Here is an 18,935-nt window from a genome sequence, read left to right on the forward strand (position 1 = left end):
TTTGAAAGGACTTTGTTCCTGTTTTTTTCCAGTCTTGGTTTCTGTGTATGTGTTTTGAGAGATGAGTGTCAAGTGCTTTCATTAGCTAGCTTTTCTCACCTCTATGCTCTCCATTCTGTGCTTTCAAAAGGACCAAGCAGATTTCCACATATATGAATAGCAATATTAATCCTATGCCCTGTATATGCAAGGTAACACTAAGATATTTGTCACCTTTTGCATACATGGGAAACTGATGACAAAGATAAGATCAGCTCCTATATGCAGATAAAGAAAAGACAGGTAAATGAAAAGATGAGTATAGGATATGGACAGGCAATTTATAAAAAAAAAAGAAAATCACAAAATAACAATTTCTAGTAATATTTTCTAAATAAGTTATTTAAAAAATTTTTTTCTGAAAATATTCTTGTGACTTCGGCCTATGTTTTCAGAGCAAAGATATGTCATATCATTACTTACAACTAGAACACAAGTTAATATTTTAATTGAAAATTACACCTCAATCTACCAAACTGTTCCAGTGACATTTACAACTAAATTTATATTGTGATAAAGAAAGCAACATTTTTCCCAGAGTATTTTCTGTATAGGCGGTAACACTGAACAAGTTAACAATCACACAATGATTACGTCAAAACCTTGGACATTAGTTAATGTGTGCTGTCTTATCAATGGTAATAAAACATCTATTAAAAATAAAATGCCACATCATTTTACAAAACCCTTATCTCATGACTAAGCGATGTGAATATAACAAACTCCCCTGCCAGAAAAATTGCCTACTAAATGTAAAGAAAATATATATTTTTTTAATATAAGAAAATGTTTTAGCAAACTGGGGGAAAAACACACAAGTCCTCAAAACAGAAATGTTAATTATATATACTTTTTAAAGGCTTATTATTACTCGAACAATAAAAATATCAACCGCAAATTTAAGGCTAGATTGAAGAGGGTTTCAAATTTTATCATGTATCCAATAGTCTAATATAGACCTTTTAGACTTTAATAATTTACAATATCATCTGTTACTGCATTATCAATATAAAAAAATTAAGAATGATAAAATCCATACTATGGCACAGCTGCCAAGTTCCAATCAGTTTAGTCACAGGCCACCTTGTTTTCAGAGCTAAATACAATTATGCTGAATTAAGGTGATAATATTTTTCTGTTCACATACTTCCCTTTGCAATCTGTGGACTTTTCAAGTAAGAACATTCAAGTACCAACAATTATTTAGGGAAAGAGAGGAAAAAACCCAAAGATACAAGGCAAATTTAAGACGTGTTTTGCAACAATTAGAAAAGACATGCTGTTTAAACTGGTTGTCTTGAAAAATCCTCAACCTAGACAAGACAGGGAATATAAATACATTCCCAATGGTGGATCCTGTTCACATCAAACTTGTAAATTCCCTTACCAAACCTTTGGTACATTCAAAGGCTTAAACACTTGATTGCCAACTTTCTGTTCTGTAAAAATAACATACCATCTACCACTGAGCAGTAAGGATTATATTAGATAACATATTTAAGAGCAATTAACACAGTGCCTGGTACACAGGAAACATTGAATAAATGTTTCATTAAAAAACAAAATAAAAAACCTAACCCCAGAAACAAATTCTAAAGCTAAAATAAATAAATAAGTATTAAATTGTTGTATTTGCTAGACACAGTACACTAAGTATTGTCAGTGGTAAGATCCAAGAGAAACATAAAACGTGATTTGTGTTAATTTAAAAATGGTTTTTAAGTTGTCAGTTTTTTTTCCATTAGTCCTATAAGAAGGAAAATAAAAAGAATTTTTAAAATTAAGAAAAACTAATAAAAGAACAAGGTAGACCTATATGTACTCACACTTAACTGATCATTAAATAATAAATCAATGCTGTTTTCAACAAGATTTTTAAAAGTCTGCAAGGAATACAAAGAGTTAAAGAGATAACAGAAGACATATAAATAAAACAATTAAAAAATTTAGAAGATGCTGATTTCTACTTCCAATAATGGCAAGCTAAATTTGGATCAAAATTGTGAAGGCTTTTAAAATAGCTAGATAAAATTTCTTTTTTAATTTCTTAGAGACTGAAAAAGATATCAAAGAACTACTAATTGAAGTGGCAAAAACCCAAAGAGGTAAATAAACAGTTGCTTTTGCCTTGAGGACATCTGGCAGTGCATAAGAACACAGTGAGAAACTGAGCTGTGGCTTTGGTGGCTTCAAACTTCAAGATGAACAAAATTCAAAGCACTGGGCCTATACAAAGTAGAGAGTTTACTAAACCATACTCACTAAACCATACTCAAGACACATTAATCTGGGATTCTAAGTATCTTTAGGGTAAGGATGAAACAAATAAACCAGCTCTTTAGGTTTAATTTACATCACCGAAACGGTCCAGGGAACTTCAACCGCTTGAACTTAGATTACATGAGTCCTGGACTGATAGTGCCCTAGGCACCTTTAAGAAATATACAAAATCCTCTCTGATGGATCATCCGAGGCCTCATATTATTCCAACAAGTAAGTTTTAAAATCTAATGACTAGCACCTAGTCATGAGTGAGAAGCATAAGAAACTACTGCTAACAGAGACAAACCCACAAAGATCCCAAATACTGTAACTGTTACATCTAGACTATATGTTTACCATATTAAAGAAGTTTTATTTAGAGCCTGAAAATATTTTCAGGGAACAAGAAGCTATAAACTTCTTTATAACACTTAATAATACTTTATAACTTCTTTATAACACTGCCAATGTTAAAAAGAATCAAACAGAATTTCTAGAAATAAAAAAATAACTGAAATTATGAACTCAATTGATGAGTTTAACAATAAATTAGAAGCAAGTGAAATGAGATTCAATGACCTAAAAGGAAGATTAGAAGCTATTACCCAGAATGTGGCACAGTGAAACAAAAAGATGGAGAATAAAGAAGACAGACACTGAGGATACAGTGAGGTCTAACAGATATACAATCAGAGAACCAGAAAGAGAGAACAGAACAGGGCAGAGGTAATATTTAAAGAGATAATGGATGAGACTTCTGCAGAACTGAGGCCCCAACCCCACATTTAGAAGCTTGTCATAATAATGCTTGAAGTGGCAGATGGAGATACCTTAATAATACCTACCACATTAAAATGGTGTTTTGTTCATTAGCCATTTCCAAGATGAAACAGAGAAATGTTAGAAGAAACTAAGAAAAATTTGCCAAAATACATGGACACCTAGGAATCAAATGTACTAGCAGATTTGAAAGTCTACTTTGTGTACAAAATTTGGGAACAACATAAAACTTCAAAGCAGATGAGAGTTGTTATTTTAAATAACCTTTAATAAATATGAATATTATTAAACGTTCACCATAACAATGAACTAGAATGGCTAAGGAAGTAAAAGAAACCCTGAAAATGATATAAGAGCAATTAGTGGTATTGATGTTCAGCGCACATACACAAATGGCTTGCTGAACCAAATCAAACAACGATCACCAATAAGCATTCAGCAGGTAAAACAAAGAAGCAGACAGTCACAGCTATCTGAAGAACTGACAAGATGCTCGTCTATTTAGTTTAACTCACAGCTCAATCTAGAAAAGCAGGCATCGCTCAAAAAGACTGCAAAGCTTCAAATACCTGGGGCAAACGTTTAGTCAAAAAATACACTAGGGCCTCCCTGGTGGCGCAAGTGGTTGGGAGTCCGCCTGCCGATGCGGGGGATGCGGGTTCGTGCCCCGGTCTGGGAGGATCCCATGTGCCGCGGAGCGGCTGGGCCCATGGGCCATGGCCGCTGGGCCTGCGCGTCCGGAGCCTGCGCGTCCGGAGCCTGTGCTCCGCAGCGGGGGAGGCCGCAACGGTGAGAGGCCCGCATACGGCAAAAAAAAAAAAAAAAACACTAAACTGTACAATTAAAAATGGATAAAATGGCAAATTTCATGTTATAAATATTTTACCACAATTTTAAAAATTAAAAAAAAGGGGGAGCAATAGGTAGGACTTAATAGTTTAAACTTTATAGGAAAAGACACAGGAATCTGGGGAGAGTTGAAGAAAGGGGTGAGATCAAAAAACACTGTGGAAAGACAAGCTAAGGGACTGGCTACAGGTGCTTGGACCTAATACCAGGAGCTGCTAGGGATACAGAATCATGCACTATGTTGTCTTCACTCATGCTGCCTTAGCACAGAGCAAGCCATAATATGCTTTCAATTCTGCCTACTTAAGTATTTTAACAATTTCACAGTCTTTTGAATATACTATTCTGTCTTTTCTTTCAATTTCCAAGCCAATCAATTTTCTGCCTGATTGAGTCAGCTATTTTTGTCAGGCCATAAAGACTTCATCACATCTCTTTAAATTAGTACAGAATTTCCATACAATGGAAACTCAGCAATAAAAAGGAATGTTACAATGTTACAATAACAAAGTGGATCAGTTATATGTATACATATATCCCCATATCCCCTCCCTCTTACATCTCCCTCCCACCCTCCTTATCCCACCCCTCTAGGTGGTCACAAAGCACCCAGCTGATCTCCCCGATCTCCCAGCTGCTTCCCACTAGCTATCGATTTTACATTTCGTAGCATATATATGTTAATGCTACTCTCTCACTTCATCCCAGCTTACCCTTCCCCCTCCCGGTGTCCTCAAGTCCATTCTCTACATCTGTGTCTTTATTTCTGTCCTAACCCTAGGTTCATCAGAAGCTTTTTTATTTTTTAGATTCCATATATATGTGTTAGCATACGGTATTTGTTTTTCTCTTCCTTACTTCACTCTGTATGACAGTCTCTAGGTCCATCCACCTCACTACAAATAACTCAATTTCATTTCTTTTTATGGCTGAGTAATATTCCATTGTATATATGTGCCACATCTTCTTTATCCATTCATCTGTCGATGGACACTTAGGTTGCTTCCATGTCCTGGCTGTTGTAAATAGTGCTTCAATGAACATTGTGGTACATGTTTCTTTTTGAATTATGGTTTTCGCATGGTATATGCCCAGTAGTAGGATTGCTGGGTCATATGGTAGTTCTATTTTTAGTTTTTTAAGGAACCTCCATACTGTTCTCCGTAGTGGCTGTATCAACTTACATTACCACCAATAGTGCAAGAGGGTTCAAAAAGGGACAAATTTTTTTTTTTTTTTTTTTTTTTTTTTGCGGTATGTGGGCCTCTCACTGTTGTGGCCTCTCCCGTTGCGGAGCACAGGCTCCGGACGCGCAGGCTCAGCGGCCATGGCTTATGGGCCTAGCTGCTCTGCGGCATGTGGGATCTTCCCGGACCAGGGCACGAACCCGTGTCCCCTGCATCGGCAGGCGGACTCTCAACCACTGCGCCACCAGGGAAGCCCAGGAACAAATTTTTGATACACACAACATGGATGAATCTTTAAAACGTTATCCTGAGTGAAAATATTCTGTATAATTATATTTATGTAACATTTTAGAATAGCAAAAAATAATTTATAGTGATAGATATAAGTTCCAGGGACTTCCCTGGTGGTCCAGTGGTAAAGAATCCGCCTTCCAATGCAGGGGACATGGATTTAATCACTGGTCAGGCAACTAAGCCCGCATGCCACAACTGCTGAGCTCAGGCACCTCAGCAAGAGAGCCCACATGCAGCAAACTACAGAGCCCATGCACCCTGGAGCCTGAGTGCCACAAGTAGAGAGAGAAAACCCGCACGCCACAAGTAGAGAGAAGCTCGCTCTGCAACAAAGAGCCTGCATGCCTCAAAGAAAAGCTCACCTGCCGCAACTAAGACCCAACGCAGCAAAAAAATAAAGAAGAATAAGTAAGTTCCACTTACTGGGACTGGGGAGGGGCATGAAGGAACTTTCTGGGATGACAGAAATGTTCCATGTTGAGGTGTGAGTTACACAGTTTGTCAAAACTGATCCAACTGTATACTGAAAATCTGAATATTTCACTGTATGTAAATTACATACAATAAAAAACTTTACTGTAGAATTTCCTCAGTACCATTCAGCAAGCCCTCTAGTTAATTAAGTATAGGGAATTCAACAGTTTCTTCTTAACTTTTATTCTTCTATTCACTTGTAGTGCAAACAGAACCAAGTGGTACATTTAGGTGATTCACTTCCATTATAAGGTCTAGAATTATTTTCCTGCTTCTAATACTGGTAAAACCCTCCTTTTCTTTTTTCCATATTCTATGCAAACTAAGACTGTCTTTTATGTTATATCCATAGAATACAGAAGGGCTTCCATGCTACATTATATATCAAAAATGAGACTTCTGTCTTCTAGATTAGAGGCTGATCTCTAAAGACTCTTCTGTTACTTTAACTTCATGAAACAAGACTACTGATCTCATTTTAGTTAAAAAAAAAAAGGTAGTTACAGGTCAACTTCCTTTGCAACTGGCAAGCATATGACCGTCAAGCTTTCACAAAAACTATCCATGTATGTTTTATGGCTGACTCTTCCCCCCTCTTTTTCTTGAGAGGTAATTTCTGTCAGCAGAAGAACTGTTCAAGAAAACAGGCTATGTCAACAGCTTGAAAGTAAATTCATCTAAACATGTTTTAACTGAACAGGAGTTCCCTCACATATCCCTTATATTTTCTGGCATTTTGTACATGAGACTAAAACTCCCATCTTCTAATAGGTTTCAGTTTTGGCCACTGATAATGAATTACCTATAAAATTCCCCCAAATCTCACTGCACTCTCCTGTGTGCTGAGATATTTTTCTTTACACTGCCAACATGCTATCCCTGTTAAAATGTTAAAAAGTTAAAATGACTTTTAACAATAAAAGTCATTTTGCTGACATTCCATAAAATCACCAGTTAAGTTCAGTTAAGAGGCTTTTAAAAAAAATATTCTAGGCGTAGTAAAGTGCCTCCATTCATAAAATTAAACATCCAAGATTAGATTGAGACAATTTCATACTGCTGCACATCTAAAATAGGTCGACACATACTACAAAAAAAGGAAATTACAGACCAATATCACTGATGAATATAGATGTAAAAATCCTCAACAAAATACTAGCAAACAGAATCCAACAATACATTAAAAGGATTATACACCATGATCCAGTGGGATTTATCCCAGGGATGCAAGGATTCTTCAATATACGCAAATTAATCAATGTGATACACCATATTAACAAACTGAAGAATAAAAACCATATGATCATCTCAGTAGATGCAGAAAAAGCTTTTGACAAAATTCAACACCCATTTATGATAAAAACTCTCCAGAAAGCGGGCATAGAGGGAACCTACCTCAAAATAATAAAGGCCATATACGACAAACCCACAGCAAACATCATTCTCAATGGTGAAAAACTGAAAGCATTTCCTCTAAGATCAGGAACAAGACAAGGATATCCACTCTCACCACTGTTATTCAACATAGTTTTGGAAGTCCTAGCCACAGCAGTCAGAGAAAAAAAGAAATAAGAGGAATACAAATAGGAAAAGAAGAGGTAAAACTGTCACTGTTTGCAGATGACATGATACTATACATAGAGAATGCTAAAGAAGCCATCAGAAAAGCACTAGAGCTAATCATTCAATTTGGTAAAGTTGCAGGATACAAAATTAATGCACAGAAATCTCTTGCATTCCTATACACTAATGATGAAAAATCTAAAAGAGAAATTAAGGAAACACTCCCATTTACCACTGCAACAAAAAGAATAAAATACCTAGGAATAAACCTACCTAGGGAGACAAAAGACCTGTATGCAGAAAACTATAAGACACTGATGAAAGAAATTAAAGATGATACAAACAGATGGAGAGATATACGATGTTCTTGGATTGGAAGAAAAAATATTGTGAAAATGACTATACTACCCAAAGCAATCTACAGATTCAATGCAATCCCTATCAAATTACCAATGGCATTTTTTTTACAGAACTAGAACAAAAAATCTTAAAATTTGTATGGAGATACAAAAGACCCCAAATAGCCAAAGCAGTCTTGAGGGAAAAAAACAGAGGTGGAGGAATCAGACTTCCTCACTTCAGACTATACTACAAAGCTACAGTAATCAAGACAATATGGTACTGGCACAAAAACAGAAGCATAGATCAATGGAACAAGACAGAAAGCCCAGAGAGAAACACATGCACCTATGGTCAACTAATCTATGACAAAGGAGGCAAGAATATACAATGGAGAAAAGACAGTCTCTTCAATAAGTGGTGCTGGGAAAACTAGACAGCTACATGTAAAAGAATGAAATTAGAACACTCCCTAACACCATACACAAAAATAAACTCAAAATGGAATCGAGACCTAAATGTAAGACCGGACACTATAAAACTCTTAGAGGAAAACATAGGAAGAACACTCTTTGGCATAAATCACAGCAAGATCTTTTTTGATCCACCTCCTAGAGTAATGGAAATAAAAACAAAAATAAACAAATGGGACCTAATGAAACTTCAAAGCTTTTGCCCAGCAAAGGAAACCATAAACAAGATGAAAAGACAACCCTCAGAATGGGATAAAATAGTTGCAAATGAATCAATGGACAAAGGATTAATCTCCAAAATATATAAACAGCTCATGCTGCTCAACATTAAAGAAACAAAAAACCCAATCCAAAAATGGGCAGAAGACCTAGATAGACATTTCTCCAAAGAAGACATACAGATGGCCAAGAAGCATATGAAAAGCTGCTCAACATCACTAATTATTAGAGAAATGCAAATCAAAACTACAATGGGGTATTACCTTGCACCAGTTAGAATGGGCATCATCAGAAAATCTGCAAACAACAAATGCTGGAGAGGGTTTGTTTCTCCAGAAAAGGGAACTCTCTTGTACTGTGGTGGGAATGTAAATTGATTCAGCCACTATGGAGAACAGTATGGAGGTTCCTTAAAAAACGAAAAATAGAATTACCATATGACCCAGCAATCCCACTCCTGGGCATATACCCAGAGAAAACCATAATTCAAAAAGATACATGCACCCCAATGTTCATTGCAGCACTATTTACAATAGCCAGGTCATGGAAGCAACCTAAATGCCCATCGACACACGAATGGATAAAGAAGATGTGGTACATATATACAATGGGATATTACTCAGCTATAAAAAGGAACGAAATTGAGTCATTTGTTGAGACGTGGATGGATCTAGAGACTGTCATACAGAGTGAAGTAAGTCAGAAAGAGAAAAACAAATATCGTATATTAACGCTGTATGTGGAACCTAGAAAAATGGTACAGATGAACCAGTTTGCAGGGCAGAAGTTGAGACACAGACATAGAGAACAAATGTATGGACACCAAGGGGGGAAAGCCGTGGAGGGGTGTGCATGGTGGTGTGCTGAATTGGGCCATTGGGATTGACATGTATATACTGATGTGTATAAAATTGATGACAAGTAAGAACCTGCTGTATGAAAAAATAAATAAATTAAAATTCAACAATTAAAAAAAATTACAGCACCTGTTGAAGTTTACTTCAGTAAGGTATCCTGGAGTTCCTAATTTCAAGGTACAATCAGATTCAAGAGGTATACCTAACTAGGGATTATACTGTAAATGACAGAATAAAAGTTCCTCTGAATTGATTTGCTAAGAAGTCGCAGGTAGTTTCTTTCCCAGTTCTTTTAAAATATTTATTTGTTAAATACTGATTATCCACTCCATAAGCTTTGACTTTTCTCACACTAGATTTTTCAACCTTGGCACTTCTGACATGTTGGGATGGGCAATTCTTTGTTTTGAGGGGCTGTCCTACACACTGTAGGATTTTAGTAGCATCCCTGGCCTCGATCCATAAGATGCCAGTAGTGTCTCCCAGATGTGACAATCAAAAATGTCTCCAGGGACTTCCCTGGTGGCACAGTGGTTAAGAATCCACCTGGCAATGCAGGGGACACGGTTCGAGCCCTGGGCCGGGAAGATGCCACAGAGCAGCTAAGCCCGTGTGCCACAGCTACTGAGCCTGCGCCCTAGAGCCCGCATGCTGGAACTATTGAGCCTGCGTGCTGCAACTACTGAAGCCCGTGTGTGTAGAGCCCATGCTTTGCAACAAGAGAAGCCACCGCAATGAGAAGCCCGCGCCCCCCCCCATGAAGAGTAGCCCCCATTTGCCACAACTACAGAAAGCCCGCGTGCAGCAATGAAGACCCAATGCAGCCACAAAAAAAAAAAGTCTCCAGGCTTTGCCAAAAATCCACTGGAAGAACAAATAGACCTTGCTTGAACCACTCTACTAAATCAAAATCTCTGCCTCAGAAAAGATCTGGGAATTATCTACAGCTGTACAGTACCTTCCATAGCTGCTATACAGGTCACAGAAACTAAGCTAAATTAGAAAACTACTTCTAGAGTAAAGCCTAGTTACTTCTATATATCAGGCATTATAATTCTGTTCACACTAGACATTTTCTATTGGATAGGCTACTTCCCTCTTGCTTCATTTTGAAGATTAAATAAAACAGAAAGAGCTTTAATAGGAAGTTGGAGCCAGACAAGAAGGAAGTCAGTAATAGAAATTTGAAACAATCTGATTCCTTTTTTTTTATTATTGACATTTTAACAGATGCAAGATACGTTCACTGCTTATCTTCTATGCATCTAGGCACTATTACATATATATTACAGTTAACTGGAAAAGTCTTGGGAAAATGGAAACATTTTGATATATTATTTTGGAATTCATAGTATCTGTGTAAATTGTTTAGTGGGTCTGTGTTTTATAGAGAGAATACTAAGAGGCTTTACTATTATAGCTCAATTATCATATTCTTTTGGGTGTGTAATTCAAAGGAAAATGATTCCGTTTATTGTCGTACTTTCCCTCTCATTCAACTTCTTAGGAAATTCCTCTGAATATTAAAAATTGAAAGACTACTTTAATGACATGCCTTTCCTTTGACATTCTTATACAATTGGAACCATGACCTTATGACTTATTTTCATTCAACAGCTATATGGCCAGGTAAACACACACTGCTCATGATGTTTAAAAAATCATGCTGTCAAGTGTTTAACATAATCAAACAAAAGGCTGATAATCAAAGAAAAGTATCTTCATCATTTTTGAACAAATGGTAAGGTTCTTACCTACAAGCAACATTTGGATCAGCATTTCTTGAAAGTAGTAGCTCTACACACTTCAAGATCTGTTCCTCTGAGCCATAAGCAGAACATGCAGTTATCAAAATAGTTTGCTTATCTATAGTGAAAGGAAAGGTGAGGAAAACCCCACACACATCAGAAAGTATCTAATTAACTTCTTTTATCATTCAAAAGATTCTAAATATTTATTGCATTCTTAAAATTCTATAACCTATTTCCAAATCTCTTGTTCTTAGCAGATAACTTTGTATTCCTTCACCAAAAAATGAGCTCAGGGATGAACTATCAATTTCCAAAGTATACCTATAATTCATTTACTAATTTCCTTTCCCTATTCTCTTTTCTTCAAGAGAAAAGGAAAGTGGTTCAGAGCATGGGCTCTGTGCAGATTTACTGCCTGGAGTTGAATAGTTTTTGGTTGATTAAAGTATGCCTTGAACACATGGTTAAAAAACAATGATTGATATTCTCTGATTTCACTTCTTTAGTTCTCAGTCATTTGACCACTCACTGAAATCTGGCTTATGCCCAAACCATCCTACTGAAGATGTCCTAACTGCTACATGTATTGGTTTCTTTTTAGTCCTTTTCTACTTGATCTCTCTTAGCCCATCCCACTTCCTAAAACTCTTCTTCCCTTGGCTTCTATGGCATCAGTGGAGATCAGGGTAAATTAAAAACCCAAACAAAACAAAAAACAATTCTCAAGTAAGAATTGGGGAATTAAAAATAGGTCATGCCAGCTATGGTTTACATTTATGGTTCAATATTGACCAAATATAGAAATATAGATTCTGGTCCCAGTTCTGTCACTGATAAACTGTGATTCCAGTGATATCTTAGTAGACCTAACTTACATATAAGAAGCTAAAGCCTGCCCTCTACCTGAGGGGGCCTGTGGGATACATAAAATAATTTATGTGAACATGCTGGGCAAAATATAGTGTTTTATAATTGAAAGGTATTCCTCTTATTACAAGAAGCAGAGAAAGAAAACTATTAATCAGTTTTTTGAACACAACATTTTATACACTTTCAAAAATCTCATTTCTAAGTATAGCTTTCATTGGGAGATTTTTTTTTTCTTTTTAGGCCACGCCATGTGCCATGTGGGATCTTAGTTCCCTGACCAGGGATCGAACCTGTGCCCCCTGCATTGGGAGAGCAGTCTTAACCACTGGACCACCAGGGAAGTCCCTGGGTGATATTTTTCTTTTTTTCCCCTGGGTGATATTTTTAAATGACATAATAAGAAAAACCTACCACAGCAGCAGATTAAACATAAAATTGTCAATAAGACAAGAATTTATATAAAATATATAAATGAGAAAAAAATAGAAATGATTTTACAAATATCTAATGTAGTACAAAATTAATATGAAAATTAATTCCAAAATGAAACCTATACCTGAATTACGAAATGAATTGTCTATTGGAAACATGTAAAAAATAATCAGCAATTCTATATAATAATTAAATAGCATTTGCACATAAACTCTTATTCTTCAAAAGCAATCAAAGCACTACTGACAAAGACAGAAACAAATGGATTTAATAAATTATCTTTGAAACAACTCTATGGGATATAATTCAGAGTTGAGTTGTAAATTCCAAAGACTGATCTTCAAGCAATTTTCCACTAAATTATCAGCTTTTCAGTGTTTTCTTTCAATGCATTTTACCTTAAAAATAATCAAAACTCTCTAGCATAGAAGTTAAAGGTATATAGTAAGAACACAACCGTTTATAACGATAATATAAATGGAATCTACCTCTTTGGATAGAAGGTTTTTCAAAATATCTATGGTTTCTAATTTGTTTTTTTATGTTGTTTAAATAATATAACTAATAGGAAGATTTTTTTTAAAAAACTAATTTTTTTCACTTTGCATAATAGCTGCTTGGGAATCAAGAAAATCACAGTAAAAATAATCAGTTAAGTTACCTCAAATATCTTAACCTTATTACGTTTTTTTTTCAAGAGCAAAGGTTTATTTTAAAGTGAATATATGAAAACAAAGCATGGAAAGTATATATCACCACCCCCAAACAGAATATAATTAAGCTTCTAAACAGAGAAATATACAAAGTACATTTTCACATATTTAAATATTTAAAACATCTTACCCTTATCAAAGCTTGCATTAGCACCTCTGTCCAAAAGAACCTGAAGCAGCGCTACGTTGGAAACACTGGCAGCATACATAAGGGGAGTCCACCCATAGCGAAAGCTGAACTCTACACTGATGCCTGTCAATATAAAGACAAGGTTTTAAAACCTCCCCCACCAAAAAAAAAATCACTGTCACCTTAATATTTTTTAAGTACTTCACATAGTGACATACACTGTGTACTTTATAATGGAAGGGAATTTCTTGGTAATAATGGCTTCAGAAAAATCGAAAATAATTATATATGAACTTTGATTAAAAAGCTAACTTCAGTTTCACTATAGTTCACTTCAGTTTCACTATTTTCCAAGAGATTGAATCTGTCAAATATTTTTTCATATAATATATATTTATATTAGAACAGGTTTTTACATGCTTCCTTTTTCTCTCTAGGGCAGTTGGAAAAAGTTTCACAGATAAAACATGTCTTTTTAGTTAGAATATTATCATACATCTCTATGGTGGCAAACACCAAATATATTCCTTATTAAAACTCCTTTACCTTCCTTCCCAACACAAAATTTAACCATGGGTTACTGGCCAAACATAAGGTTAAAAAGGTAGGTTAGGGTTAAGAAATGTAGACTATACTTTGTGATCCAGGGATTTACATCATTATACTCGTATTATAAAGAAAATGTAGGTACCACTGCTGAGAGTGGGATAGGAGGCAGGGAGAACCGGTTATGAGGCTGGAAGTCCATGCAAAAGTCAGAGCAAGGGCAGCAGAGAAAAAGAAGAAGAAACACAAAAGGACATTTCAAAGGCAGGGTTATTGGAATTTAAAATTACTTTGAGGAAGAGGAGTGTTGGAAAAGAACAAATAGAAAATAACTGTCAAGTTCTGCTTTGGACAAATGAATGAAACAGTGAGCTAGAATAAGGAGAGGCACAGAAGAGATATCAGGCCTGAGGAGCAGGATAAAGTTTTAAATAGCCACCATCCAGAATGAGACAGGAAGGGATGGATAGTAACTGTTAAGAAACGATGAGAGCCAGCTGACCTTAAAATCCTCAAACCAATCATTAACGGTACAAATCCCTGAAGTCATCTGACCCCCACCCCCCCACACCCCCCCCCACCCCCGATAGCACTGATTAGTTTAGTCACATAAAAAAGAAAAAAAAATGTTTGAACTAATCTAGATTTGGATCTAAGACTGGGGAGGAGCATAGAAGATATGATACAAGGACAAGATTATAAAAAGGCAGTGAACATAACCCATTAAATTTATGTAAAGCCTTTGCTATAAAGAGATCAAGATATAAGTGGCAAACTCTCTCTTCAACCTAAGAAATATCTGCTAATCTTAAGAAAAGAAAAAAAAAACGTTTTTCTGTTTCAAAGAAGGAAAACTTGTATGTGAAAACCACTGAATATAGGCTTCCTTACATATACCTTACAATTTACAGGTTGTAGTCTCTGGCTCTAAAGTGTTCCATCTGCAAAGATGAAGGTCATATCACTGAAGGAATGCAGACTTGTTAGGGAGAACTCACTTTTTTTCTGTAGGAACACTAAGTTACTGAAAGACTATATTTGTCAAATTCCCAGCTGTCTAACTTTAATTGAAATAAGGTGCATGATAATTCCTAGGAGAAAACAACAGAAAACTGTCTTAGTACATATATATATACTGCTGACCCAACTTGTCTTCTCTAACAAATTTTCCTCTTTAAATTGCTGCAACTGAAAGCATATGAATGAGATCAGAGAAAAGATCATTTTGTTTTCTCATTATTCTTTCCTTACTGACCTTACTGCTCAAACTGTGACAGCAAAAGTAAAAAGGAAAAGATGTGAAGATAAGGCTAAGCAAATGTGGCATTTTAGTATAAAAATTCTTAATAATCATCACCTCTAAGCTCAAAAAAGTAAATTATTAAGCACATATTACGTTCTAAGCATACTGCAAAAAAGATAAGTTTAAAAGGATTGACAATATATTTTTATAGCTCAACAACATTCAAAATAACACTGACTTGTTTGGGGGTATATACATATAGTAAAAGTATAAAGACGTACATAGGAATAATAAATACCAACTATAGGAGAGTGGTAATCTCCAGGGGGAAAAAGATAAGTCGCCATACATTTTTGAATGTCTAAAATATTTAATAATTTAAAGAGAACTGAAAATGTTAGTGCATAGCAGAAGAACAAAAACCAAAGACTGCTAAAAATGGCTGACTCAAAAGGAGGTTTCATTTTTTTAAATTAAACTTCCAACTGGTGCAGGAATATGTATGGCTTTGAAAGGCAAAAAAGTAAAAATATTTTTTAAAGTGTTAAATAATGACATCTGGAAGGAAATCAGGAAATACTAAAACAAGAGTTACGTGTGAAAATGAGACTTCAGGGGTAATATGGGTGAAAGTGGGGACAAAGGTGTTTCTCTACTTATACCTATTTGTTATTGTTTTTTTAAAAGGAAGTTAAATTTTTTTTGTAATTAAAGACAAATTTTAAAAGGCTGACGAAATACTTTACCAGTAGGCTCTTCTCAAGTCCTTTCAAGAGCCTCCAACACTTCATTGCACCTAGTCCCACTACTCCCAAGGCAAACTCGCTTTTCTAAAACAAATTTCTGCCTATTCCATCCCATCCAACACTATGCACACTCCTGCATGTGTTCATATCCTAGTATTAGGCCTCTTTCAATTATTCCAATTTGATTCAATTTAATTTTTTAATTACAAATTCAAGTTCCATCGTCCACAGTCACACGATCCTTCTTACTTGTTACAACAGCTAATATTTATATAATGCCTATATGTTCTAAGACCCATATATAGTCTCTCATTTTAATCCCCCCCCCAAAAAAAACCCTTTGATACAATGCATCCCAGTTTTTAAAAGGGGGTAATTGAAGTTTAGGAAGTTTCCTAACTTGGTCAAGGTTACAGAGCCATCAAGTGGCAGGGCTAATAATCAAACCCAGAACTGTACTGTTTCCAAAATGATTTACTTTCCACTAAATCATGCATCTCTAGCATAGAAGAAAAACATTTTGCTATATACAATTTTGTATGTGAACGTTTTGTATTTACAGGTAGACAGTAGATGCTTGTTACTCCTTTGATAATTTCAGTCATTATCAACAACTCACATTTCCATGTCAAGGTAATTTTAAAAAATAATATTTAATTTAATACACAGAAAAATGTCATGGGACCCAAGACAGAATTATAATGTTTTTATAAAGAAATAGATGCTCTGGAAGTTCAAATGACTTTCCCAAGGAAGCACACTGAGTAGGCGATAGGCTGGAAGAGGTATCCAGATAGATTCCTACTTCATTCACACACTGACACAACCAACACAGGCAAAGAACATAACTAAAATGTACATAACTAGAAACAATTCTTGAGAAACACATAATAATAATTATAGACAAGTAAATGCTGAGCAAAGTAAGTAAGGATTATCAAAGTGGGGTAGGATTAGTCAGACTAGACCTTTTGAAGGAGGTGGAAGAACTGAGGGGCGGTGTCAGTGTGGCATTCCAAATTTGTGTTAGAGGAAGAAAATAAGGCAGAGAGAACTGAGTCACGTAAGACATGCAGGACACTTGAGATACTAACATTCACTGTGCTTCCATTAGAAAAACTCAAACCTTTTAAAATAAGGAATCCTTGTGAACAACTGTGTTAGGTTGAAACTGTCCCTTAATTCTCACCAGAATCCAGGAGCTCCTCGACCAATGAAACATCTCCTGTGGTCAAAGCTTTCTTAAATGTTTCATGCTTTTCTTCAATGGGTAACGGTCCTTTTAATTTCTAAAAAAGCAGAAAGTTAAAAAATTTTCCTGTTACACATACTTTCATTTCCACTGCATCGGGAAACAATAATGATCGGGTTTTGGTACATCTTTTTTGGGCGTGTGGGGGTGGGAAGAGGCAACATCCAAAGTTTGTGACTAACTCATAACTAAAATTATCTTGGGGTTATGATGGGTCCAAACCTAAGTAAAGAGCTACATCGACAACCTAAAGAAGCGCATTTGATGGAAAGCACAGTAGGAAAACTGCGATTGGTTTGGAGTCCAAAAGCCTGTATTTACACTGGAAAAAAGTTAGGGAAACACAGGCGAGGAAGTAAGAGGTTTCATGGCCAGGGAAGGCCGATCCAGGTGCGGCCAAGACAAGTCCTCCTTCGCTACCTGAGCTGCCCGGTCGAGATACCCAATCTCCCAGCCGTCATCCTCGCTCTCGCTACTCTCGCCTCCACCGGCCACTGCCGGACCGCGCAGGGGGCCCGCCGCCATGCCCGCCGCCCAGGTCACAGACTCGGCCGCACGCACGCACGCACGCACGCCTGCTCCCTCTGCGCCTGCGCAAGGGGGAGCGCGTAAGGCTGCGCGGGAAGGCTGTGCGGGCAAGCGCGACGCGCTAGCGTTGGGGCCTTGGGCCCTCGGGCGCAGGCGCGTGAGCGCGCGCAGCGCCCCGGGTCCCTTCCCGCCAGTCGTTAAGCCCTTGGGAGAGGAAAAGTGGCCCGTGTGGCGGGGCGAGCGGAGCTGGCCTCCTGGCCAGTGCTTCCAATTCCTTTCGGGGATCTTACCCTACATTCTTTTTAGGGTATTTGTTTAATGAAATTCTTGCTCTTTAAGGAATGCCCTACTTGTGGCGGGAGCAGAATGGGGATTTAAATGACGCGTAAGACTAGGCTTTCGCTTCCATTCCCTTTACCTGTCCCCCTGCCAAATCCACTGTCAAACGTGCGTCCCCTGGCCAGTGCTGTTGGTCAGAATACCTCCCTGAGGAACATCACCCATACGTTCAAGGAGCCGGCAGATAAATGGGAGCCGACAAAGGAACCAGGAGAATTCTTCCTTTAAATTTCATGTGATCTCGGATCTCATCGTAGATTTAGAAATTTCGGAACATCAGACACTCCCCAGATGGGTAGTGTAGATGCCTTAAAGGAAATAATCGAGAAAGGGGAGGAGTGGGGAAGAGAGTGCATCAAAACAGCTGGGAAGAAGAAATGATTTAAACTTTCGGAAAGTAAACAATACAAACAACTCCAGGTGAAAGCGGCCCGAACTCACTTTTCTGCATCTATTCCAGCTTCTAGATGAAATATTGGTAACGCAGTGATTATCTTTGCCACCAGAGGAAAGTAGACCTATCAACGAGTAGGGCACATGTATGTACCTAAAGATAATTTTAAAAGAATGTAGCCACGCACCATTCTTAGAAAGTTTTACAATATTTTTTTTCCCTTAAGGGGTCTTTGGTGTAAGATTTTGAAATTATTTACTTCAGAGATTTTCACAGATAAGTATTTTTAAGTAGTGTGGTTATTTGGGGGCAAAGTCTGTCTTTCTAAATGCATTCATTCCATAAATGTTATGGATCACTGAGCATAGCCAGGCATAACTAAGTTAGGGGAGACAACATCAAAGACAAACCAAGCTGCCTCATGAAACTAACATTTTAACGAATAAAGACAGTAAGCAAGTAAACAAACAGGATTATTGCAGATTGTAAGTGACCCAAGGAAACAAACAAGTGCTCAGTTTCTGGAATCGCATCACTTAGGTTGTTTCCCAGCCAAATCACTTACTATCAGGAGCTGTGTGCTGTTGGGCAATGTACTTAGCGTCTTTCTTCATCAGTTCCCTTATCTGTAAAATGGAGATTATGATGATACCCA

General features: G+C 36.8%; 1 protein-coding gene across 1 annotated transcript in view; it reads right to left on the bottom strand.

Annotated features, from left to right (window-relative positions):
* ASZ1 (ankyrin repeat, SAM and basic leucine zipper domain containing 1) overlaps positions 1–17,547 on the bottom strand; it is a 70,067-nt gene extending 52,520 nt beyond the window's left edge. The window contains exons 1-4 of the mRNA XM_060108131.1: positions 17,440–17,547; positions 16,957–17,056; positions 13,233–13,355; positions 11,091–11,202 (exon numbers count right to left, since the gene is read on the bottom strand). Of these exons, the coding sequence (XP_059964114.1) occupies positions 11,091–11,202; positions 13,233–13,355; positions 16,957–17,056; positions 17,440–17,544 (440 nt within the window). The 5' untranslated portion in view covers positions 17,545–17,547. The remainder of the gene's footprint in view (positions 1–11,090; positions 11,203–13,232; positions 13,356–16,956; positions 17,057–17,439) is intronic.
* Between the last annotated feature and the right edge of the window lie 1,388 nt (positions 17,548–18,935).

Source organism: Mesoplodon densirostris, chromosome 9 (assembly GCF_025265405.1).
Source record: "Mesoplodon densirostris isolate mMesDen1 chromosome 9, mMesDen1 primary haplotype, whole genome shotgun sequence".
Classification (NCBI taxonomy): Eukaryota; Metazoa; Chordata; class Mammalia; order Artiodactyla; family Ziphiidae; genus Mesoplodon; species Mesoplodon densirostris.